Source organism: Felis catus, chromosome B1 (genome assembly GCF_018350175.1).
Source record: "Felis catus isolate Fca126 chromosome B1, F.catus_Fca126_mat1.0, whole genome shotgun sequence".
NCBI lineage: Eukaryota > Metazoa > Chordata > Mammalia > Carnivora > Felidae > Felis > Felis catus.
The window spans coordinates 6,961,392-6,982,121 of NC_058371.1; the positions used below are offsets into that span (position 1 = coordinate 6,961,392).

Sequence of the window (20,730 nt, forward strand, 5' to 3'; positions counted from 1 at the left end):
GCTTTGGTTCACTCATATGTAAAATCAGAGTAATTACAGAATATCATGATGGAGTCAGTGGGGTCTGAACTCCAGCTCCAATATTTGTGAGCTGTGTACATTCGGCAAGTGCCTTTACTGAAACATATGTTTTATTGTTTATTTTTTAAAAAGTGCTGATACTTTAAATACTATATACATCATCTTATTTAATCTGCAAACAGCTCCCTGGATAGTTATGAGCATATGGGATATTTGATATTTGATTAAGACTATAGATACATCAAATATCCATATACTCTGACCACAGGCTGCCACTAATTTGATTATCTCTTTTTCCTAATCTGAAGTAAATCAGCTAAGTGGATGGAGAGAAAGGCCTGAATTACCCACTCTAATTCTTCCCTGTTGGGAAATACCCCTCTTTAATGTGACATTAGGGAGATGAGCCTCCCTCATCATCATTCTCCCTATTATTATTGCTACTGAAAATTGAAATATCTTAAGATATTATTAAAATAATCACAAACTCCCGAAAAGCAACCAAATGCTTGCTGTGTAACTGAAAACATGGTTTGTGAATGTGACCTGGATAAGACTATCAATTTACTTCTTCCTGCCATAGTAATGTCAATAAATGATTGAACGCACAAGTAACTGTGATAAAAGGGACACATTTTTAACAGAAGAATTGCAGATGGTCCCAGTAGACACCTCCCTCCAGGAGGTGAGGCTTGAGTCCTCCAACTTGAATGAAGGCGATTAATTCCAAAGAATGTGGGGAGGCAAGAGTGTCCCTTTAGCGCGGACAAAGCTGGCACCTTAAATGAGTGGCCAGGGTTAACATCAGGGGTGGACAGGCATGTCCCCAGCACATTCCCCTGACACGAGGGACAAGGTGAGGAGCCTCAACCCTGTGTTATTCTTCTCCCAGGCCCCAAACCCCAGTCCGGTTGTGAGAAAACCTCAGACAAACTCAAAATCTGTAGGGTAGTCAGTAGGAATATGACATACCAATGATAATTTCTTGGTTTTGACAAACGCATCGTGGTCATACTATTAATAATTATTAGCATGAATGTTAACATCAGGGGCAGCTGGGGGAGGGGTATGTGAGAACTCTCCACTGTGCAGGTTTTCTAAATTATTCTAAATTAAACAATTTGCTTAAAATAACTATGCGGGAATGTTCCATGTATCCTTAGCCTCAGTCACCATGAGATTTTTGTGAGGTGTGTGTATGTATGCGTACGTGTGTGTGTGTGTGTGTGTGTGTGTTGATTATATATTCTTATATGAAAAATCCAGTGAAGAATGATAGGTTGAGGGTCACCTGGGTGGCTTGTCGGTTAAGTGTCAGACTTCGGCTCAGGTCATGATCTCATAGTTTGTGGATTCGAGCCCCGCGTTGGGCTCTGTGCTGACAGCTCAGAGCCTGGAGTCTGCTTTGGATTCTGTGTCTCCCTCTCTCTCTGCCCCTCCCTGCTCACACTCTGTCTCTCTCTTGCTCTGAAAAATAAATAAAACATTAAAAAAAAAGAATGATAGGCTGAATATACAAATTTTTTCTATTCCCTTCCAATACTCACTTAAAAAATTTTAGGAGAGCCTGAGTGGCTCAGTTGGTTAAGTGTCAGACTCTTGATTTCTCCTCAGGTCATGATCTCATGGTTTGTGAGATCGAGCCCTGCATCAGGCTCTGGGCTGGCAGCACGGATCCTGCTTGGGATTCTTTGTCTTCCTCTCAGCGTATGGTGTCTCAGTCTGTTTGAGCTGCTATAACCAAACACCCCAGACTCAGTAGCTTATAAACAACATTTATCACAGTTCTGGAAGCTGCAATACAAGACCAGGCACCAGCATGGCCGGGTGCTGGTGAGGACCCTCTTCTGGGTTGCAGATGGCTAACTTCTCACTGTGTCCTCCTTTGGGGGATGGGGACAGGGAGCTCTCAGGGGCCCCTTTTATAAAGGTGTTAATCCCATTCATGAGGGCTCCTTTCTCCTGACCTAATCACATCCCAAAGACTCATCTCCAAACATCATCACCGTGAGGATTAGGTTTCAACATGAATGTTGGGGGGACACAGACATTCAGAGCATGGCATATGTGATTTTGTCTGAGCACTCACAAATAGCCAACTAACTCTCCCAAGGGACGTGCAACGTTGTAAGAGCTAAGATGTGTCCTACTCACACCTCACTGTGAGGAGGGCAGATAACTTTGAGTGGGTGAATTCCAAGGATGTGGTGAGTCCCAGGGTTTGAGGGCTGCTCAGGGAAGAGGTAGAACCATGAGAGGTGTTAATCAGGTGGTACGTGGACAGGGTTGCATGAGGGGATGGGCCTCCCAGAGAAGGTAGCATGAGGCGCCCACCCCAAAGGGCCATGGAACTCCCAGGGGAGAGGGTGCCAGACAGGGGCTCATGAGTCTAGATGATACCTCTCACCAGCAAGGTGAGAAGTCTCGGGATCAAAGCCCTAGAAGGCTGTCAGCAATTTGGAGTCTTACAGCTCTGGGATTTGTCTTATCTATGTTAGCAGATGTGGGGGGAACTTTTGTGGGGGTGTGCAAAGCAGGTAGGCTCTAAATGGCTAAACAAATGATGATTTGTACCATATTCAAAGCAGTTGCATATGGAAGGATTTGAGTTTGGAGCAGGAGGCTTTGAGCTACAGAAGTGAGCATGGTAGGGACCGCTCTATAGGGGCATCTCTGGCCTCATGATGGAGCAAGGAGGCTATGCAATCCCCATGACAAGGACTAGCCCATTAATTTGAAAGTTTCTAGAGTCATCTTGTTTTCCTAAGACTAGAAGTTCACTCCAGGTCAAGATCAGCTACATAACGTGCAAGGGCCCATGTTCAAGAAGTAGGAAAAAGGCGCCATTAAAGGTATCTAGTTCTCTCGATCTGTCATAGTAATGGTTCTTTGCTATTTAATGTCACAATCTCCTAGGCACAAAGATGCTTGAAGGACACTTGCAGATGCTCACACTGCCTGGGGATCCCCACACTGCCACTGCGCATACGTGTGTGGTCCACCATCAGCCACTGCTGGACCGGCATGTCTTGCTCCAGAGAGAGTCAAGCCAGGTGTTTCCCCCATGAGCCTGCCGCTGCCATCCATGGTGGCCGGGCAACTCTCAAGGATATATCAATATCTGCTACAAGCAATCCGCATTGAATTGGGGGCTGGAGAGAGGTCTGCTCCTGCCAGGTTGCCCACCTACACCATGGCACGGTCATGGCACGGGAGGGCTTGATGGCATGCTGGGCCCTAAGACACTGCCATCCCATCTCTAGGTACATCTCCACTCAGTACGAGCTGGGGGTCGGTGGTGGCAGTGTTTCTGGGAGGGATAGGAAAGGAGGAGGTTGGGTGGGGCCCCCAGGGCCGGGGGCCAGGAACCCCCAAGAAGGTGAGGAGGGGAAGGAAGGCAGATCATATGGGGACTGAGGCTCTAAGGTCCCAGACTTGCTCCTATTCCGACCAGATTTGATTTACAGAGCACATATTCAAAGATAAAATTATTAAGAATTGCAATACAGTGAGTGCTGAGCATTAAACCCCAAGGTAAGAACAGGGGTGTGCAGCTGCCCTCCTCACACTTGGCCTGGCTCCAGGTTATTAAAAATGCCTGGAAGCTGAAGGCTGAGGCTGTTAGGCTCAGCTCTCGTCCTCTAGTACCTACGTATTGCCTTATGTTCACGAAGCTGCCTTGTTTGAAGGCCACGGAAACAAACGTACAGATATCAGCATGGCTGCACTTCCCAGGCCAGAAAAAGTTCACTGTGAGTTGGTGTAGTTGAAAAAGAATTTACATAAAAGTTGGACGCAAAGCAGGATAGACAGACACGTGAATGTAAGGCTGGTAATAATAGCCAGACACACTGATAGCCACTTAATACTCATTTCAGTGAGTCCTTTTAAATATCCTATGAAGTACGTACCTTTATTCCGTCCCCATTGTAAGATGAAGAGACAAGTTCAACAAAGTAAGCCACCTGCCCGAGGTCATACATCTGCTAACCCGCTCTGTCTGACCTCAGCCTGCCTTGTTCAGTTATCCTATTTTGCATTCCCAAGATGAAGAACAGAGCCTTGCAGAAGCATGGACAACAGGATGGGACTTATTTGGGGGTGCAGGGATATAAGTAGTAATTTTGATACCTGTGTTCTTGATGAATGAAAAGGATGTGGAAATTCTGCCTTTGGGCTGCTAGTTGACATTGTCACAGGCTTGGGGATTCAGAGCTAAGTTGGTAAAATGACTACCACCCCCCCCCCCTTTTCTCCCAGACCACCATAAAATTGAGATTAACCAACCCCCTTTCTTGTGTGAAGGTAGTACAAATGAAAACCAGGGCAGTAACAGTGCACATTGCTTGGGCTTTTCTTACAGGGCACCAGGCTTCTTTCCAAGCACTTCCCTATGTTCCAAGCACATCCATAGCCTCATCCCTACAGCTTGACAACAACCCTAAGAGACTGGCAGAGGAGCTGTGGGCTTCAAAGAACCAAGTGGATAGGCACAGCCATCCCCATCCCCCCAGCAAGCTTCAGCACAAAGCAAGCAGCAGTTAGCATGAACACAAACAGTTCTTGGGTTGGTGCTCAGAAGTTAGGTGGGCAACCTGAGAAGATCCAGCCTCAAGGTGATGGAACGCAGCTCAGGAATGGACCAGCTCTGGGCATGTTGCGTCTGTCAATCACTATGGCTGCTCCTTAGTCAATGGAAGAGACAATGGAGCTGGGAGAGAGAAGGGGCTAGCAGGCTCCTACATCCTGCATCAGTAGCAACAGTGCGTGGCTCCTGGTTTTCCAGCTCCTGGCCTCATGTTCCTTCCACTGCCCCAGCCAGAATTCCCAGAATACAGGTCCTCCCATCATGTCAGTCCTTGATCCTAGGAAATGGAGCATGTCAGTGTGCTTTCTTTATTGATTCACTTCATTGACCAAGTGTATTCCCCATTACTTTCAAATATAAGTGAGCCTCCTGTCCTCTCGCAGAGGTCCCAGACCTCTGCTCTGAAGAGTCTTCCCCAGAAATGACCCTGACCGGGAAGATGTCTTATGTTGTCTTTGCCTTTTTCTTCATTTTCACCCAGTTTCCATCAGGTAATTGCAAATGGATGGGATTGTGATGGGGGCAGCTCTTAAAGCCTGATGGTTCTTCTGTGGGCCACCGTAAAATCGAGATTAACAGTCAGCTCCCCACTGAGGTCCTCACGAGAATTTCTTGAATCTACAGTGGCATTTTCTCAGCAAACTACAATTCCCTCTCTCACCTACCCCCAACCTTTTTATTAAACTTCTTACTGGTTACCCAGAGTGCTAGCCTTCAGAAATAGAATAAAGATACGGCCTCTGTGATCTGCTGACCTTTGACAGCAGATGTGTGGAGCCAGGAATGTTGTTTTGTACAGCGTTATTTCCTGCACTGACTTTAAAATCCAAAATGTGCTATTTTGAATTTAGGGTGCCAGGCAGGACTCGAGTATTCCAAGCCACTTCCAGGAGGTAAGTTGAATCCCCTGTGTGTAATTTCTACTTTTAAGACCTCTGACCTGTCAGCTCCCTCTGACTTCTGGAGGCAAGGTGTGATAGAAATAATCAGAAGAGGGGCGCCTGGGTGGCGCAGTCGGTTGAGCGTCCGACTTCAGCCAGGTCACGATCTCGCGGTCTGTGAGTTCGAGCCCCGCGTCAGGCTCTGGGCTGACGGCTCAGAGCCTGGAGCCTGTTTCCGATTCTGTGTCTCCCTCTCTCTCTGCCCCTCCCCCGTTCATGCTCTGTCTCTCTCTGTCCCAAAAATAAATAAAAGTTGAAAAAAAAAAAGAAAAAAAAAGAAAGAATCAGAAGAATAGAGTTGCCTGAAACCCCAGATTTCTGCCTCTTGTAGCCAGCATCATATCTGGGTTTGCTATCTCACAGGGAAATCTCTTAGTTACTGAATTGGAATTTCGGCTACAGAGATTTGGACCTGGTAATGACCTATTGTCATCAGCTTGTGGTGCTAATGAAAGCAAGGTTACAGGATCAGGCTTGTACCGGCCAAGAAGCACTGCTCTGAGAACATGCTCGCCCACGTCTTACAGGCTCTGCCCCTAAACCCAGTAAGAGGTGTCCCAGCCTATGCTACTGGTCTCAGAAGGATCAAATAAAGGAGTGGTGAAATCTCACCGCCAATACAGAAGAGCTGTGCCCGTTGAAGCACCCCCTGATCTCTTTGTATACTTATCTTCTGCAGGAAGAATGCGTATTATAAACAGAACCGAAAGAAATATCTCTGGAGAATTGCAAACAGAATTTAAAAGTGTTTAGACAGCATTTTGGAGTGAGAAACAATTAAGATTCTACTCATCACTGAGCAGTTCCTGTGCACCAGGCAGTCTATTAACTTTATGTGGATTATGTCATTTAACCTTCAAAACGTCCCTAGGATGTGGGTGATATTGTAACTGCTGTCTTATACAAGACGATGAAGCTGGGACATGGATGAGACGTTAAATAATTGTCCCCGGGTGACAGAATGACAAGTGGTAAGCTAGGCTTCCAATTCAGGATGCCAGAGTCACAAAGTCTGGATTCTGTGATTCCCAACCAGGTAGGAAAGCGCCCAGCAATAGCCTTGAGCAGAGGTGGCATACAAAATCCTCAACAGACAGCAAGGCATTGAACGGTCAGACCACACCCTGCCTGAAAAGAGCAGATGCTGTCATAAATAATCACTCCGACCATTGCTTGTAAGCCCTGCATGTAAACACAGCCAGAGCGGGTTAGCAGGAGAATGGGTGTTCTAATTTGGCAGCAAATGGGCATCTAGAGACTCTACCCGGCATTCCGAAGCGTAGGTCAGATTAGAAACACAACATAAGTCCATATCCTACCCGGTTCCAGGGCTGAAAACGCTGATTCCTCCCTGCCTCGGTAATGCAAGGCTCAGGAGGTAAGACAGGCTGGGGCATCATCTGAGTGAAGACGGGTGGAACTCACATAAGCTGGGAAGACAAGGTGGATGGCTGCTCACCCAGAAGTTCCCAGGTAAGGAAGAAGATTGGAACTCAGAAGGAGAAAATGATAAAATCAGCAGCTACACATGAACAAGGAGTTGAAGTGTTGTGTGGCGAGGAAGCAGGGCACTGGTTTTTCAGTGTTCTCAGGAAGCCTTCAGTAGAATGTTAGCTTGTGTCTGCTCTTGCCCCCAATCAAAGCGGGTTGGAATAAAAGTCATCAGGGGCTTTGTTTCAGAGCCAGTAGGAATTCTTATCACAAGTTGTGATGAGTGCACTACGTCTGGCAGAAGAGACATGTGATGCGGACTTGGGCTTTACTAGAGCGAAGCCTGAGGAACAGATCTGACTCTAACGGTGGACTTCGTAGAACCAACTGGATAGTCACGGCCATCCCCATGCCCCCCGGGCAAGCTTCAGCACAAAGCAACCAGCAATTAGCATGAGCACAAACAGCTCTTCGGTTGGTTTTCATAAGTTAGGTGGGCAACCTGAGGAGATCCAGCATCAAGGTGATATAACGCAGTCCAAGAATGGACCAACTCTGGGCATGTCACTGAGCCATGATGTGAGAGGGAAGGAGAGGGAGGAAACATCTTCTTTGATGAGACAGGGAACGTAAAATCCTAAATAGCCACTGAGGATGGGGAAATAAACTGTCAAGGAGCCCAGTGAGTGGTTGTCGTAGTGAGACCAACCTGTAAGATTCCATGTAGCTCTGGGTTACTGACAAGAAGGTAGTTAATAGGAAAGAAAATAAGGGGTTGCAACATAAAGGTTGCCACTGGAGAACCAGACCAGCAAATAAAGGACTCTTGGCTGGCAAAGGCACTACCTCCCTGGTCCACAAAAGTTATCCTGAAAAATTTTTTTGTGATCATGTAAAACAGCTTTTGCTTAAAGTAACAACAGCAAAAAACAGCTAATTGACTAAATAGTGTTTGGCAACATGTTCTCACATGAATTACTCCATTTGACCACTAAAAGAATTTACAGTGTAGACAAGTGTTTCTAGAATGTTCATTTGACAAATGAGAAAGTTGAGATCAGGCAGTTTGCAGAGGACACACACCATTCCCAGACCCCCCAAAAAAACTGCACCGAACTTCACCTCTACCTTCAAGGATCTTTTCAAACCACAAGATAACCCTCTAATCTTTATCCTGTAACCTTTACAGAAGTATCAGGTATGTATTTTTATGCTTCTGTAATATACACGACACTTGGCCCCACTGTGCTTACTTGTGACACAGGCCAGGTTATAAACACATGAAGAACAAAGAATGTGCTGACCTCTTGCTTCAAAATTAAGTCTCCCCATCTCCATCCTGAGAAAAGCAGAGCTCTTTGAAAAATCAGGGCTGGCTCTTAAAAACACTCTTTATGACCATATAAACCCTCCCTTATTTAGGTGGCCTTTGATGTTCTCCCCACGTCCAGGGAGTCCCTGGACAGGTGTGTCAGTAGATCTTTCTGGCGTAGGTGACTTTGCTGCTTGTGAGCCATGCAGGCTCGGCCGGGGCAAGTGCAGGAAGATGTGTGCTGAGGATGAGAAGCCTGTTGGACATTGCAAGCTGAACTTTTTCTGTTGCCGACGGAAGGTCAGCTGAACCCAATCGGCCCTCCTCCAGTCTTGGAAGCAGGCCTGGACTTTCAAAGGAGGGCAAGAGAAATTGGGTGGCTTTACCCAAGTAACACTGTGAGTGAGTCTCAGAATCATTCCGGTTTCTTTCTCCCCTTGTTTTGTTTCTTTGCTTATTTTTTATTGATTTTAAAATCAAGATTCGAAGGTGCCTAAGAGCCTAATCAGATACTACCACTACAAATTTGTGGAGTACCTTGTCATTTGTGAGTATTTCCCCCATACTTTCCTCAGAGAACTCAATATAACCTTATGAAGTAGATTTTATTATCTCTATTTATATTTGAAGAAATTGAGACCCAGAGAAGCTGTCACTTCCTCAAGGTCATAGCCTGGGAGCCAGAAACGGACATGTATACCCCCATCATGTTCTGTGTGTCTATCTATGTGTACCAATTTTAACGAAATAGAGAAACAGAAAGGACATCGCATTTGTGTCAGTGGACTTATAATTGTATAGAATACAAGAAATTATCCACGTCATTTCTTGGTATATCAATACATTGTCATTCTTTACTTCTAGAACTTATGGTGTATTTTTTAGGCAACTCATACTTACTCAATTAATGTCTGTGGCACCAACTTCTCACTTCTTTTCTTGCCTATAAATGAAAATGCCAGAGATTGACTTACAATGCGCAGCCTAGACTAAGCATGGATGGTTGACTATATAACTTTTTGCCTCATGAAATAAAATTTGTAGCTTCATACAAATAAGGTCAAAATTATTCATCCTTATGAGCAGCTACTCAAATTTGATCACTCAGTTTTTACATGTGAGACGAACAGTATTTTGCTTAATGTTTGAGCTACCATTGTATGATTGGTCATTTTGCACAACAGTACATCTTTTGGTCTCTCCTTGGTGGGAGAATGGTGGATGGGAGGAAGGGGTTCTCTCCCCCACCTCTCCAGCAGTGGCTGCCTCTCCCAGGTGTCCACACTTCAAAGTGTCTACAGGCAAAGAGCTCCGACTGGAGTTGTGCACCATGGCAGGACAGAAAAGTCAGCACTGGAGTGGACTGCACTCACGAGATTAGGGAGGGCAAAGGGGCGTGGCTTCCACAGACCCAGTGAATGCTACTCAAGGTCACTGGGCTGAAACCATCCTAAAGGGAAAATTCCCAAATAATGTGGCATGCTAGAGCAAGGGAACTGTAGTAAGTGGTTTAAGATAGAGACCTGGGAGGTTAGGTTTAAGATAAGTTCATAAAATGGACCAGAAACAATATCAACCATTCAGGACACAATAGAATGCTGTGGGCCACACGGGAGCCTTGAAAGAACACAGAAATATGCTTTCCAAAAGGAGATTTATCTTGGAACATTGCGGTATCCGTTTCTTTCACTGTACAACAAAGCACCACAAAAGTTAGCAGCTTAAATAGCACACGTTATCTCTCAGGCTTCCATGGGTCCAGAGTCTGGGCACAGGATAGCTAGACTCCCTGCTCAGGGTTTCACAAGACTGACAGCATGGTGTTGGTCCAGATTTGGATCTAATCCAAGGCAAGAGATCTACTCACACACCCCTGGGGCTGCTGGGAAAATTCTGTCACTTGGGGTCCTAGGCCTGGGGTGGGTGGCTGTTGTCTTGCAGGCTGTCAGCATCGGGCTGTCCTGAGTGAGCCGAGGCTGCCTTCTTTTTCCTGTCCAATGGCTCTTCCCATAGAACAGCAGTTTCTCCTTCAAGGCCAGTGAGAGGCTCTCATCCTTCAAAACTCCAATTTCTTTCTAATCAGAACAAAAGAAAGGGGGAGAAAACCAAGCTTCACAGAATAACGTTTTTGTTCACCATTGGAATCAAATTAGTATTGATCCAAACTAGATTGTTTAAAGTTTATTTATGTTTGAAAGAGAGAGAGAGAGAGAGAGAGAGAGAGAGAGAGAGAGAGAGCAGGGTAGGGGAAGAGAGGGAGACACAGAATCCAAGCAGGCTCCAGGCTCTGAGCAGAGAGCCCGATGTGGGACTCCAACCCATGAACCCAGAGATCATGACCTGAGCTGAAGTCACTTACCAACTGAACCACCCTGGTGGTGGGTGGTTGTAAACAAACTAGATTGTTTAAAATTAATTGCAACCCCCAAGTCATTTATAATATTACTCAAACATGGATTGCAAGATAAATGACAGGGAATTCAAATGGTACCTCAGGAAATATCTGTTTAACACAAAAGTAGTCAGTAATGCAGGAACAGAGGGGGGGAAAGAGGCATAACGTTTAGAAAACAAATAGCAAATGGCAGATGTAAATCTTACCTCATCAATTATGGCATTAAATGCAAATGGGCTAAACACTCCAGTTAGAACGTAGCAGAATGGAGTTTGTAAAGAAGATGCAACTCTATGCTGTGTGCCACAGACACAGTTTAGATTCAAGGAACTAAAGAGATCAAAATGGATGGAAAAAGATATAGCCAAAGGCAAGAGAACTGTGTACAATGGTAGATGAGTCAAAGCCTCATGAGTCAACATGACAATTATAAGTGTATATAAACCTCACAGGAGTCACAAAATACACGAAGTGAGAACTGACACATCGCAGGGAGAAACCGATAATTCAACAAAAATATTGGAGGACTTTAATATTTAATAAGGAAATAGATCTGAAGACACTGTGAACCACTTGGACATCTATGGCACACTCCACCCAGCAACAGCAAAATACATTCTTCTCAAGGTCCCATGAGACGTTCTGCAGACGTTCTTCCAAAATATCTGCAGAATAGGCCATATGGTAAGCCAAACATCCAGCCTCAATGATTTCAAAGGATCGAAATCATACCAAGTATACTCTCTGACCAAAAAGGAATAACAAGAGAAAAATTGGGAAAGTCACAAAGATGTGGAAATGAACAACATGCTCCTAGATCAGCAATGGGTCAAAGAAGAAATCGAAAGAGAAATTAGAAAATATTAGGTGAATGAAAATTGAAAACAAAGCAAAACAAGACTTAGGGGATGCAGCTAAAGGAATGCTTAGAGGAAAATTTATAGTTGTAAATGTCTCCATTTAAAAAGACGGAAGAGGGGCGCCTGGGTGGCGCAGTTGGTTAAGCGTCCGACTTCAGCCAGGTCATGATCTCGCGGTCCGTGAGTTCGAGCCCCGCGTCGGGCTCTGGGCTGATGGCTCGGAGCCTGGAGCCTGTTTCCGATTCTGTGTCTCCCTCTCTCTCTGCCCCTCCCCCGTTCATGCTCTGTCTCCCTCTGTCCCAAAAATAAATAAACGTTGAAAAAAAAATTTAAAAAAAAAATAAAAAGACGGAAGATCCCAAATCAGTGAACTAATCTTCCAATTTAGGAAGCTAAAACTTCAAGAGCTGACTAGTCCCTCGAAGGGTAACCTGTTCCCTTGGATCTGTTCCAAACATCTTAATGTCTATAGGATTTGCTCTTTCATTCATTCTATGTACTTGGGCTCCCCTTGTTCTCCATTTTTAAAATTTTTTAAATGAAATTTTAAGTCATAAGTATAGACATTTTTCATTGTTTAAAATAAGCATTTGGACACAAATTTCTGTGATTCTTTTGCTGGGTCCCACAAAACTTGACATATTGTTTTTTTGGGTTTTTTTTTTTTTTTTTAGTTTATTTTGACAGAGAAAGTGTGTGAGTGGAGGAAGGGCAGAGAGAGAGGGAGAGAGAGAAAATCCCAAGCAGGCTCCACACTGCCAGTGCAGAGCCAGATGTGGGTGGGGAACTCACGAACTATGAGATCATGATTTGAGCTGAAATCAAGAGCCAGACACTTAACCAACTGAGCCACCCAGGCGCTCAGATATATTGGTATTTCTTTATGTGCAATGTGAAATGTTTTCTAATTTGTTCTTTGATGCATACATAATTTAGAATTATGTTTTTTTTTATTTTCAAATATTAGGAAATTTCCTAACTGGGTTATTGTTATAAACTTCCAATTTATTTTTATTAAAAAAAATTTTTTAATGTTTATTTTTGAGAGAGAGAGAGAGAGACAGAGTGTGAGCAGGGGAGGGGCAGAGAGAGAGGAAGACAGAATCCAAAGCAGGCTCTAGGCTCCGAGCTGTCAGCACAGAGCTCAGCGCGGGGCTCGAACTCACAAACCATGAAATCATCACCTGAGCTGAATCAAGAGTCAGCTGCTTAACCGACTGAACCACCCAGGCACCTCTGATATTTATCATTTCTGATGTTTTTTATTCTCCTTGAAAATCAAGTTTCCTTCTTGCATTTCCCTTCAGCCTGAAGAACTTCCTTTAGGGAATCTCTGGTAGAGAAAACTTTCAGTTTTCTTCGCCCTGAAAATATGTTTATTCTATCTTCCCCTTTTAAAGGAGTTCTTCCTGCAGGTGGAATTTGGGGCAGGCAGCTTCTGCTTGTTTTCCTACAGCACAGCAGGGTGTGCACCCACTCACCTTACTTACCTCTTTCGTTTCTGAGGAGAAGCTGATGGTAATTCAATTGCGGTTTCCCTGAACTCAAAGTGTTACTTTTCTCTGGATGCTTTCACGATTCTCTCCCTTTTTTTGGATTTCAGAAGTTTGACTGTGTTGTGCCTAAGCATGGTTTTTATGTTCCTTGCAATTCGCTGAGCTTCCTGGTTTTGTCCTTTTGTTACTTTCACCGCATTTGGGAATTTTCAGCCATTATTTCCTTGAACTACTTTTTACCCCATTACGGTTCTCTCCTCATTCTGGGACTCCAATGACCTGTCTGCTTTAGCTTTTGATGTTATCCATCAGACCCTTGACGGCCTATATCTCTCAATCTTTTTTTCCTCTCATCTACAGATTGCATAGTTTTTATTGATTCAGTGACTCTTGATCCTGTCATATTTTCGGTGCTATCAAATCTATTCAGTTAATTTTGTTCAGATATTGTATTTTTTAGTATCAAATTTTTTTTTATATTTTCTGTTCTCTAATGAGACTTCCTGAGTTCAAATTGATTGCATGTGTATTTTCTTTACTACTTGGAGTGTGTTAAAATGGATATATTAAGGTCCTTGTCTGATTATTTCAACAAGATTGATGTCCAGGATGCTGTGAATGTTGTGTTGAAAAGAATCTGAAGACTGGTACATCTTCTGAAGAATGCTGATGTTTTGATTTGACAGGAAAGCGACTCTATTAAACTCAATTTGCAAATATCACCTCATCTGTAATGGGCAGCAGCTCAAATCTCAGGGGTGTTTGCGTGTTTGTTTCATTTTATCTTAACAAGGTGAATGCGTGTTTCAGGGGTTAGCAAGAGTTATGGGCAGAGTTCACATATAGAACCTAAGCTCCCTTTTCTGGGTTTTCATTTCCAGAAGCTGTGGTGCTTCTCCCTTAGCTCTATCTTTGTGTTCTAAGTTTAGAAAGAGGGTGGATATCTTGTTTGTTTTGTTTTAGCCTCTCCATGCCACACTGCAGTCAGAGAGAACATACTCTGGGCTGTTCCATTTTTCCAACTTTTGACTTTTATCCAAAATATGCTTGTATTTATTTCAACTTTCATATTCTTCAGGTAGTTTTTTTGTGGGTTTGTTTTATTTCGTTTTGTTTTGTTCCCCCAGAGTTTTACTTATTATCGGTGGGAGGGTCCACCTGTTAGAAGCTCACTCTGCTTTATTCAAAATGGAATTACTCATTCGAGTTTTAATCTTTCAAGTAACTCCCCTACCTAAAACCCTTCAATAACTTTCCTTTGATTTTAGGATAAAGTTCAAATTTTTTAGTAACATATAAATACACCTGGTAGTTCTCCAACCCGTATTTGTTGAATGAAAGCTATTCCCATAACATATGAGACATGGTCATATTTAATCATAATGCCCTTATCCTTAATAATATCTTACAGGGTTGCCTGGGTGGCTTAGTTGGTTAAGTATCTGACTCTTGATCTCAGTTCAGGTCTTGATTTCTGCCCCATGTTGGGCTCCATGTTGGGTATGAGGCCTACTTAAAATCATCATCATCATCATCTTCAGATGAAAAACTTTGAACATTTGATAATATCTACATTAATTAGTTGACTATTCATGAGTTCTTCTAACTAGACAGCTATTAATAAGTCAAAGAACATATATTTTTGAATATCTACTGCTACAAAGCTCTGTCATAAAGAGTGAATGGAAAGGAAAGGATGGAGGGAGAGTGGTTTTCATCTGTGGAGTTTATAGTCGAATTGGACAGATAAAAAAATTTTCATATACTATAATTTTGGAAAAGCAATTATACCAGGCACCCATTAATAACAGCTGGGTCCTCTTATAAGAGAGTAAGTTGTGTGTAAGATCTTAGAGAAGAAGAAAAGGAATGGGGACTATAGATCTTCTGGAAGGGAAGGTACCCGAGATGGGGCTTGAGGGAAAAAAGAGACGTCTAGGCAGAGACATAGGCTCAAGGGATCCGGGCTGGAGGACAGGTTGTTTGCCTTACTCTCCTGTAAACCTCATTTAGGTAATACCTGACCCAGAGGCCCACACGCTATTCAGTAGAGCATGAAAAATAGTTTCTTCCTAATGAACATTACAAACCAAAGTTGACTTCCAGCCCTTTCGGAGCTGTAGAACCTGTTTTGATCAACTTCTCTTGGTAAAAGAGCTGGATTTTACCAACTGTCCCTCCTTTGTCCTCTCTCCACTGATGTCTGAGCCATGAGAATCTTTTTCTTAATTTTTGCTGCTCTCATTCTCCTTGCTGGCATTTTCCCAGGTAAAAGGAAATCCTAATAGATGTAAGGGTGGCAATCTGTCTTTTAAGAAGAAAGCTGAAGTTTTAGAAATATGTGTGACTCATTCCTGTGTTCTTAAAATGTCCCGGGACAAACCAGTTATTGGAAATCTTTCATTTTATTTCTTATTTTTATTTTATTTTATTTTATTTTATTTTATTTTATTTTATTTTATTTGAGAGAGAGAGAGAGAGAGAAAGAGAGAGAGAGTAGGGGAGAGGGGCAGAGGGAGAGAGAGAGAAACTTTTTTTTTTTCTTTTAAATATAATTTATTGTCAAGTTAGCTAGCATACAATGTATACAGTGTGCTCTTGGCTTTGGGGGTAGATTCCTGTGATTCATTACATACAACACCCAGTGCTCATCCCAACAAGTGCCTTCCTCAATGCCCATCATGCATTTTCCCCTTCCCCCCTCCTCCATCCCCCCCATCAACCCTCAGTTTGTTCTCTGTATTTAAGAGTCTCTTATGGTTTGCCTCCCTCTCTGTTTGAAACTACTTTTTCCCCTTCCCTTACCCCATGGTATTCTGTTAAGTTTCTCAAGTTCCACATATGAGTGGAAACATATGTTATCTGTGTTTCTCAGACTGACTTATTTCACTTCACGTAATACCCTCCAGTTCCATCCACGTTGCTGCAAATGACAGGATTTCATTCTTTCTCATTGCCAAGTAGTATTCCCTTGTATATATAAACCACATCTTCTTTATCCATTTATCAGTTGATGGACATTTGGACTCTCCATGATTTGGCTACTTTTGAAAGTGCTGCTATAAACATTGGGGTACATGTGCCCCTGTGCATCAGCACTCCTGTATCCTTTGGATAAATTCCTAGTAATGCTATTGCTGGGTTGTAGCGTAGTTCTATTTTTAATTTTTTGAGGAACCTCCACACTGTTTTCCAGAGCGATTGCACCAGTTTGCTTTCCCACCAACAGTGTAAGCAGGCTACATGCTCAGCATGGAGCCTGAGGCGGGGCTCGATCATATGACCCTGGGATTACGACCTGAGCCGAAATCTAGAGGCAGACGCTTAATTGACTGAATCGTTCAGGCACCCCTGGAAATCTTTTCTTGAGTTTAGACAAAAAAACAATGGGACCACACAGAGCCAGACTAACTCCAAACAGAGAAGTATCTGGTTAATTCCCCTAAAAGCTCCACCAAGGGGTTTCAGACTTCTCTTTATGTTTAGATCTTTCCTTCTTCTGTAATATTCAGCAGAGCTTTAGCATATGTCAGAGTGATTGCTCTAAAATGAGAGGAAATTTCAGAGGCAAAGTCCAAACACATTTGTTAATTTAGAGAAGTATAGCTTTTGTAACCTAAATGAAACTAAACTCAAAAGGTTCTTAGTCTGTTTTTTTATGTCTTACTAGTTGGTCCAATTCTCCTAATCTTAGATTATTTAGAATTTCTTTCTAGTTCTCACATACTGATGTGAGAAATTATATCATTTAAACAAGTAGCATCTTGATTAGTTTGCTTTTCAATCTTTGACACCTTTGAAATAGTTTCTTTTTGCTCAGGTACAGCCAAGACTATCCCTAAAAAATTTTTATATCCATCCTTTCTCAACTGTCTTTCATTCCTCCTGTTATGAAGTCATTTCTAATGGGGACTCCCTATGTATTGTGAAACACTGTTTTTCATGGTTCCTGGATTTCTACACTTAACTCTTACACAATCAGGCCTCAGTAAGCCTACCAAACCAATAGATATGAAATATGTTCCTACCACTTAATGAGAAATTGGGCATTATATCAAAAGTAAGTAAAATGGAGATCAAAAATGTAATAGAGCATGGTCTTCACCCTTAATTTGCTTGAAGTTTATTGTTTTATTATTTCTGTGTTGGTCAAAAGTAGGTTGTCCAGAATAATAAATAGGCAATTTGATAAATTTCAAATGTGTAAATAGGTGAATGGATGAGACAGGAAGATACACAAATAGCTATAGTACAAAACAGTTCTCATAAGTGCCATAAGAGATACAGATGACAAAGAGAAGCTTGGTTTTCTAACTGGAGAATCAGGAGGGGCTTCCTGGGATGTGGTATTTACATTGCACTTTTGAAAACGGGCATAAAAACATGCCCTCATGTTTCAAAGTCTCACTTAATCAAATCACTTACTTAGCTTCTGCCCCACTCTCTTTCTTCAGAGGTCAGACAATGGATCCAAGTAGAGAAACACATGTTAAGCTGTCTTCTCCATCCCCAATCATCAGGCCTCTGACTCATTAGTTAAGGGCTCCCTGTCTTCAGATTCAGCTCAGACACATTTGAATCCTAACAATAAGCACAGGATGGACTCCAGTTGGGACCACCACCACCACCATCACAACTACACAGAATCTTAGAGCTGGAAGTGAGTTCAATGGTCAATACAAGAGGTAACAACAGACTATCATGCCAAGACATTGGAGGTTGGATCTCAGTTCCAATCCTTATAAACTGTATGAACTCTTGTGCTTCAATTTTCTTTCTATAAATGGTAATAATAATAGGATGGTTTTAAAGATTAAGGCATTTTTCAAGGCACCTGGGTGGCTCAGTTGGTTGAGCGTCCAACTCTTGGTCTTGGCTCAGGTAATGATCTCATGGTTCTTAGGTTTAAGTCCTGTGTCAGGCTCTGCACTGACAGTGCAGAGCCTGCTTGGGATTCTCTCCCTCCCTCTCTCTCAACCCCTCCCTGCTTGCTCTCTGTCCTCCCCCCCCCCCATAAATAAATAAACATTTAAAATATATTTAAAAATATAAAATATTAAGACATTTGTTATATTCGAGTAGAGGCTAACTTGTTTTAACAAAGAAACTTAAAAAGATAGTAAATGAAAAAGGATAGTTTATTTGTTTCTCATGTAAAAGTCCAAAAATAGGTAAGTTGACCAGTGTGGGTAGAAGGAAGGTTCTTCTCCATTAAGTCATGTTGAGACCAGAGAGGAAGGTCAACCTTGCATCCTAAACATGGGACTGTTTTATCTGGTTCTAAAGATGCTCTAATGGAGAGGGCTGAAAAGCAAGTCAAGAGCATGGTCAAAGACATTGCACAGAACCAGCCATTGGTCCAAACTCCTCCATGTGGCCATACAGGGACACAGGGCCAGGAGCTGACTCCTTATGCTAAGTATCCACGTTCCGGCTAAAAACCAGAGGATCCATTACTCATTGTCTGAAGGGGAAAACTAACTGCTTGAGGAAAGTTTAACAATCCCTCTGTATAAACCGCTTAAACAAAGCCAGGCACGCCCTCTGTTCTCTGAGAAAGTTCACTGTTGCTATTGCTTTGATGTCACTGTTCTTATCATCATTCCTGTTCTTATGATCTGCCCTGATACATATTCCATGTTAGTTGATTGCCCAGAAGCGTGATGAATTTCAGTTGTTCTGTAACTCAGACTATTCCCAGTTCAGCATGGGACTACTGAAAAAATGTCCTCTAACTGTGAACAGAAATCTAAGGCCGTGCAATTCCTTTCCATTGGTCTGCGTCCTAACTGGGCATGGCGTCAGTGTCTTTTCCGCATGGCAGTATCTCAGTTGTATGGCAGCTAATGTGTAGTCTGTTCCCCCTCTCCCAATGCTGTACTTTCCAAGAATAAGTTCCTTTTGAGAGCAACTGCCAGTTCCTTCTATCACTTCTCCTGAGAACCCACACCACAAGAAATTTTTTCATTCATTCCTCTCAAAATATTTTTACTCTCCTCAGCTTACTCTTTGCTCCGAAGGAAAAGCCACGGCCGAGGCCACTCTAAATTTGCCTGCCAGAGTTAAATCCATTATTCCATTGATGTTTTTTACAGTGTGGACCAGCACCATGTTTCTTTAACTTTGCACCTAAAATTGTCCACAACCGCACGACAGTGCATTTGGTCTCTCATCGGTCTGCCTACAGTGTAAACGGCACAGTCTTTACCTTTCACTGTATATCGGAGCCTATTGATTTTGGAGACATGAAAAAAGATCATTTATTGGAAAGGACTGTTTATTGGGATTAGAAAGTGTACTGTCTCCCTCCCAGGAAGAAATACTCTGCTTCTAGATATCCTAGAAATGATTGTGGCAGAGGGAAGTGAATATCAAGTAAGGACCCTGTGTGTATTGTGCAGCGAGTCTGAACTCCGATGAAGCCGTTCAGGAGGCATCTGTTTTTTCTGACCTCTAGATTTATACTTTGTGTCTGCAGGAGATTCGCTAATGGGGAATTGTGGGTGAGGCCCAGGTGATGTCATGTTGCTTTCTGGTCATGGATTCCTGGATAACCGAAGTCTTGCTTTCTTCACTTAGCTAGCAGAGGGATGCACAGAGAGCCACGTTGTCTGAAACCAGACGGTCACCGTGAAGCCGAGTGCCTTTCCTTTGAGGTTAAGATTGGGGGTTGTAGAACTGAACTGACACCACTCTGTTGAAGAGAAAGGAAGAACAAGTACAAGCCAAGCCGCAGCTGCAAAAAAAGAGAGGCGAAGATACTCTGGCTGTGAGCTCCGTGCGGCAAAGCTCTGGGTTTTCTCTCTTGCCCTCTAAAGTTTGCATTCTTTGAATGAAGCCATCAGTCCAGCTTCTGACACTGCAGGGAAATGCCCGCCCTAGGCCCTGAGCTTCCTGAGGGAAGGCACTGAGTCTTGTTCACCTTTGCACCCCCACTTGCTGGCATAGGGCCCATTCACTATTTTATTGACTGATGAAGTCAGTGAGGGAGTGAATGAACAGGTTAAAACAGATAGAATGGAAAGGTGGGACCATGGTTCAGATGGGTTCTGAAGTGACAGTCCTGGCTTCAGACACATGTGTGACCCTGGCTTTTGCTGTTCAGACTCTGGGACCCGTGCTATAAGAAGAGTCAACCACCTAGTAAATAGACCACCTACTGGACACCAATTATGGCTGCCTTCGCGGCACTGCTGACAAGTACCCCTCCGTCTCCTTCACAGGTAAGAGTTGCTAGAATGTCCTCCACGCTCTGTCCAATCTGGGACATGAAGTGACCCAAAGAAACTGGCCCGTGTCAAAGTTCAGGTTGGCCAAAGATTCGGTAGCATCTTCCTTCTGGCCACTTGCCGCGAGAATTGATCCCGTCGTGGCCTATTCAAGTCCCAGGTGCCTAGAGATAATCTAATTCAATGCTCTTATTACAGACGAGGAGGTAAAGGCCCAGGAAGATCCCACAGGTACTAGCTTAGTTATAGCCATATCTAGACTTTGGCTTTTTGGTCCTGTGTTCTTAGCATGTGTACAAAATGGTGTGCCAGATGAGGACAGAAGCCTATGGCTGAAACAGCTTTTAAATCTTTTTTTTTAAACTTTTTTAAAATGTTTATTCTTGAGAGAGCGAGCGAGCACATGTGCATGCATGAGCAGAGGAGGGTCAGAGAGAGAGGGAGACACAGAATCTGA

The 20,730-nt window shown here is 43.2% G+C and overlaps 1 protein-coding gene and 1 pseudogene across 1 annotated transcript; both read left to right on the plus strand.

Annotated features, from left to right (window-relative positions):
- Positions 1-1,476: 1,476 nt before the first annotated feature.
- LOC105260478 (beta-defensin 105-like) lies at positions 1,477-10,518 on the plus strand. The gene is made up of 3 exons (XM_019828197.3): positions 1,477-5,100; positions 5,461-5,502; positions 8,475-10,518. The coding sequence occupies exons 1-3, from the start codon at positions 5,031-5,033 to the stop codon at positions 8,600-8,602; spliced, it is 240 nt and encodes a 79-aa protein (XP_019683756.2). The 5' UTR covers positions 1,477-5,030; the 3' UTR covers positions 8,603-10,518.
- A 2,247-nt stretch (positions 10,519-12,765) lies between these two features.
- LOC111560076 lies at positions 12,766-20,730 on the plus strand (annotated as a pseudogene).

Coding starts and splice junctions, on each gene's coding strand:
- LOC105260478 (XM_019828197.3), top strand. CDS start 5,031: ATGACCCTGACCGGGAAGATGTCTTATGTTGTCTTTGCCTTTTTCTTC. Junction 5,101..5,460: donor TTTCACCCAGTTTCCATCAG/GTAATTGCAAAT, acceptor TTTTGAATTTAG/GGTGCCAGGCAGGACTCGAG. Junction 5,503..8,474: donor TTCCAAGCCACTTCCAGGAG/GTAAGTTGAATC, acceptor TTTCTGGCGTAG/GTGACTTTGCTGCTTGTGAG.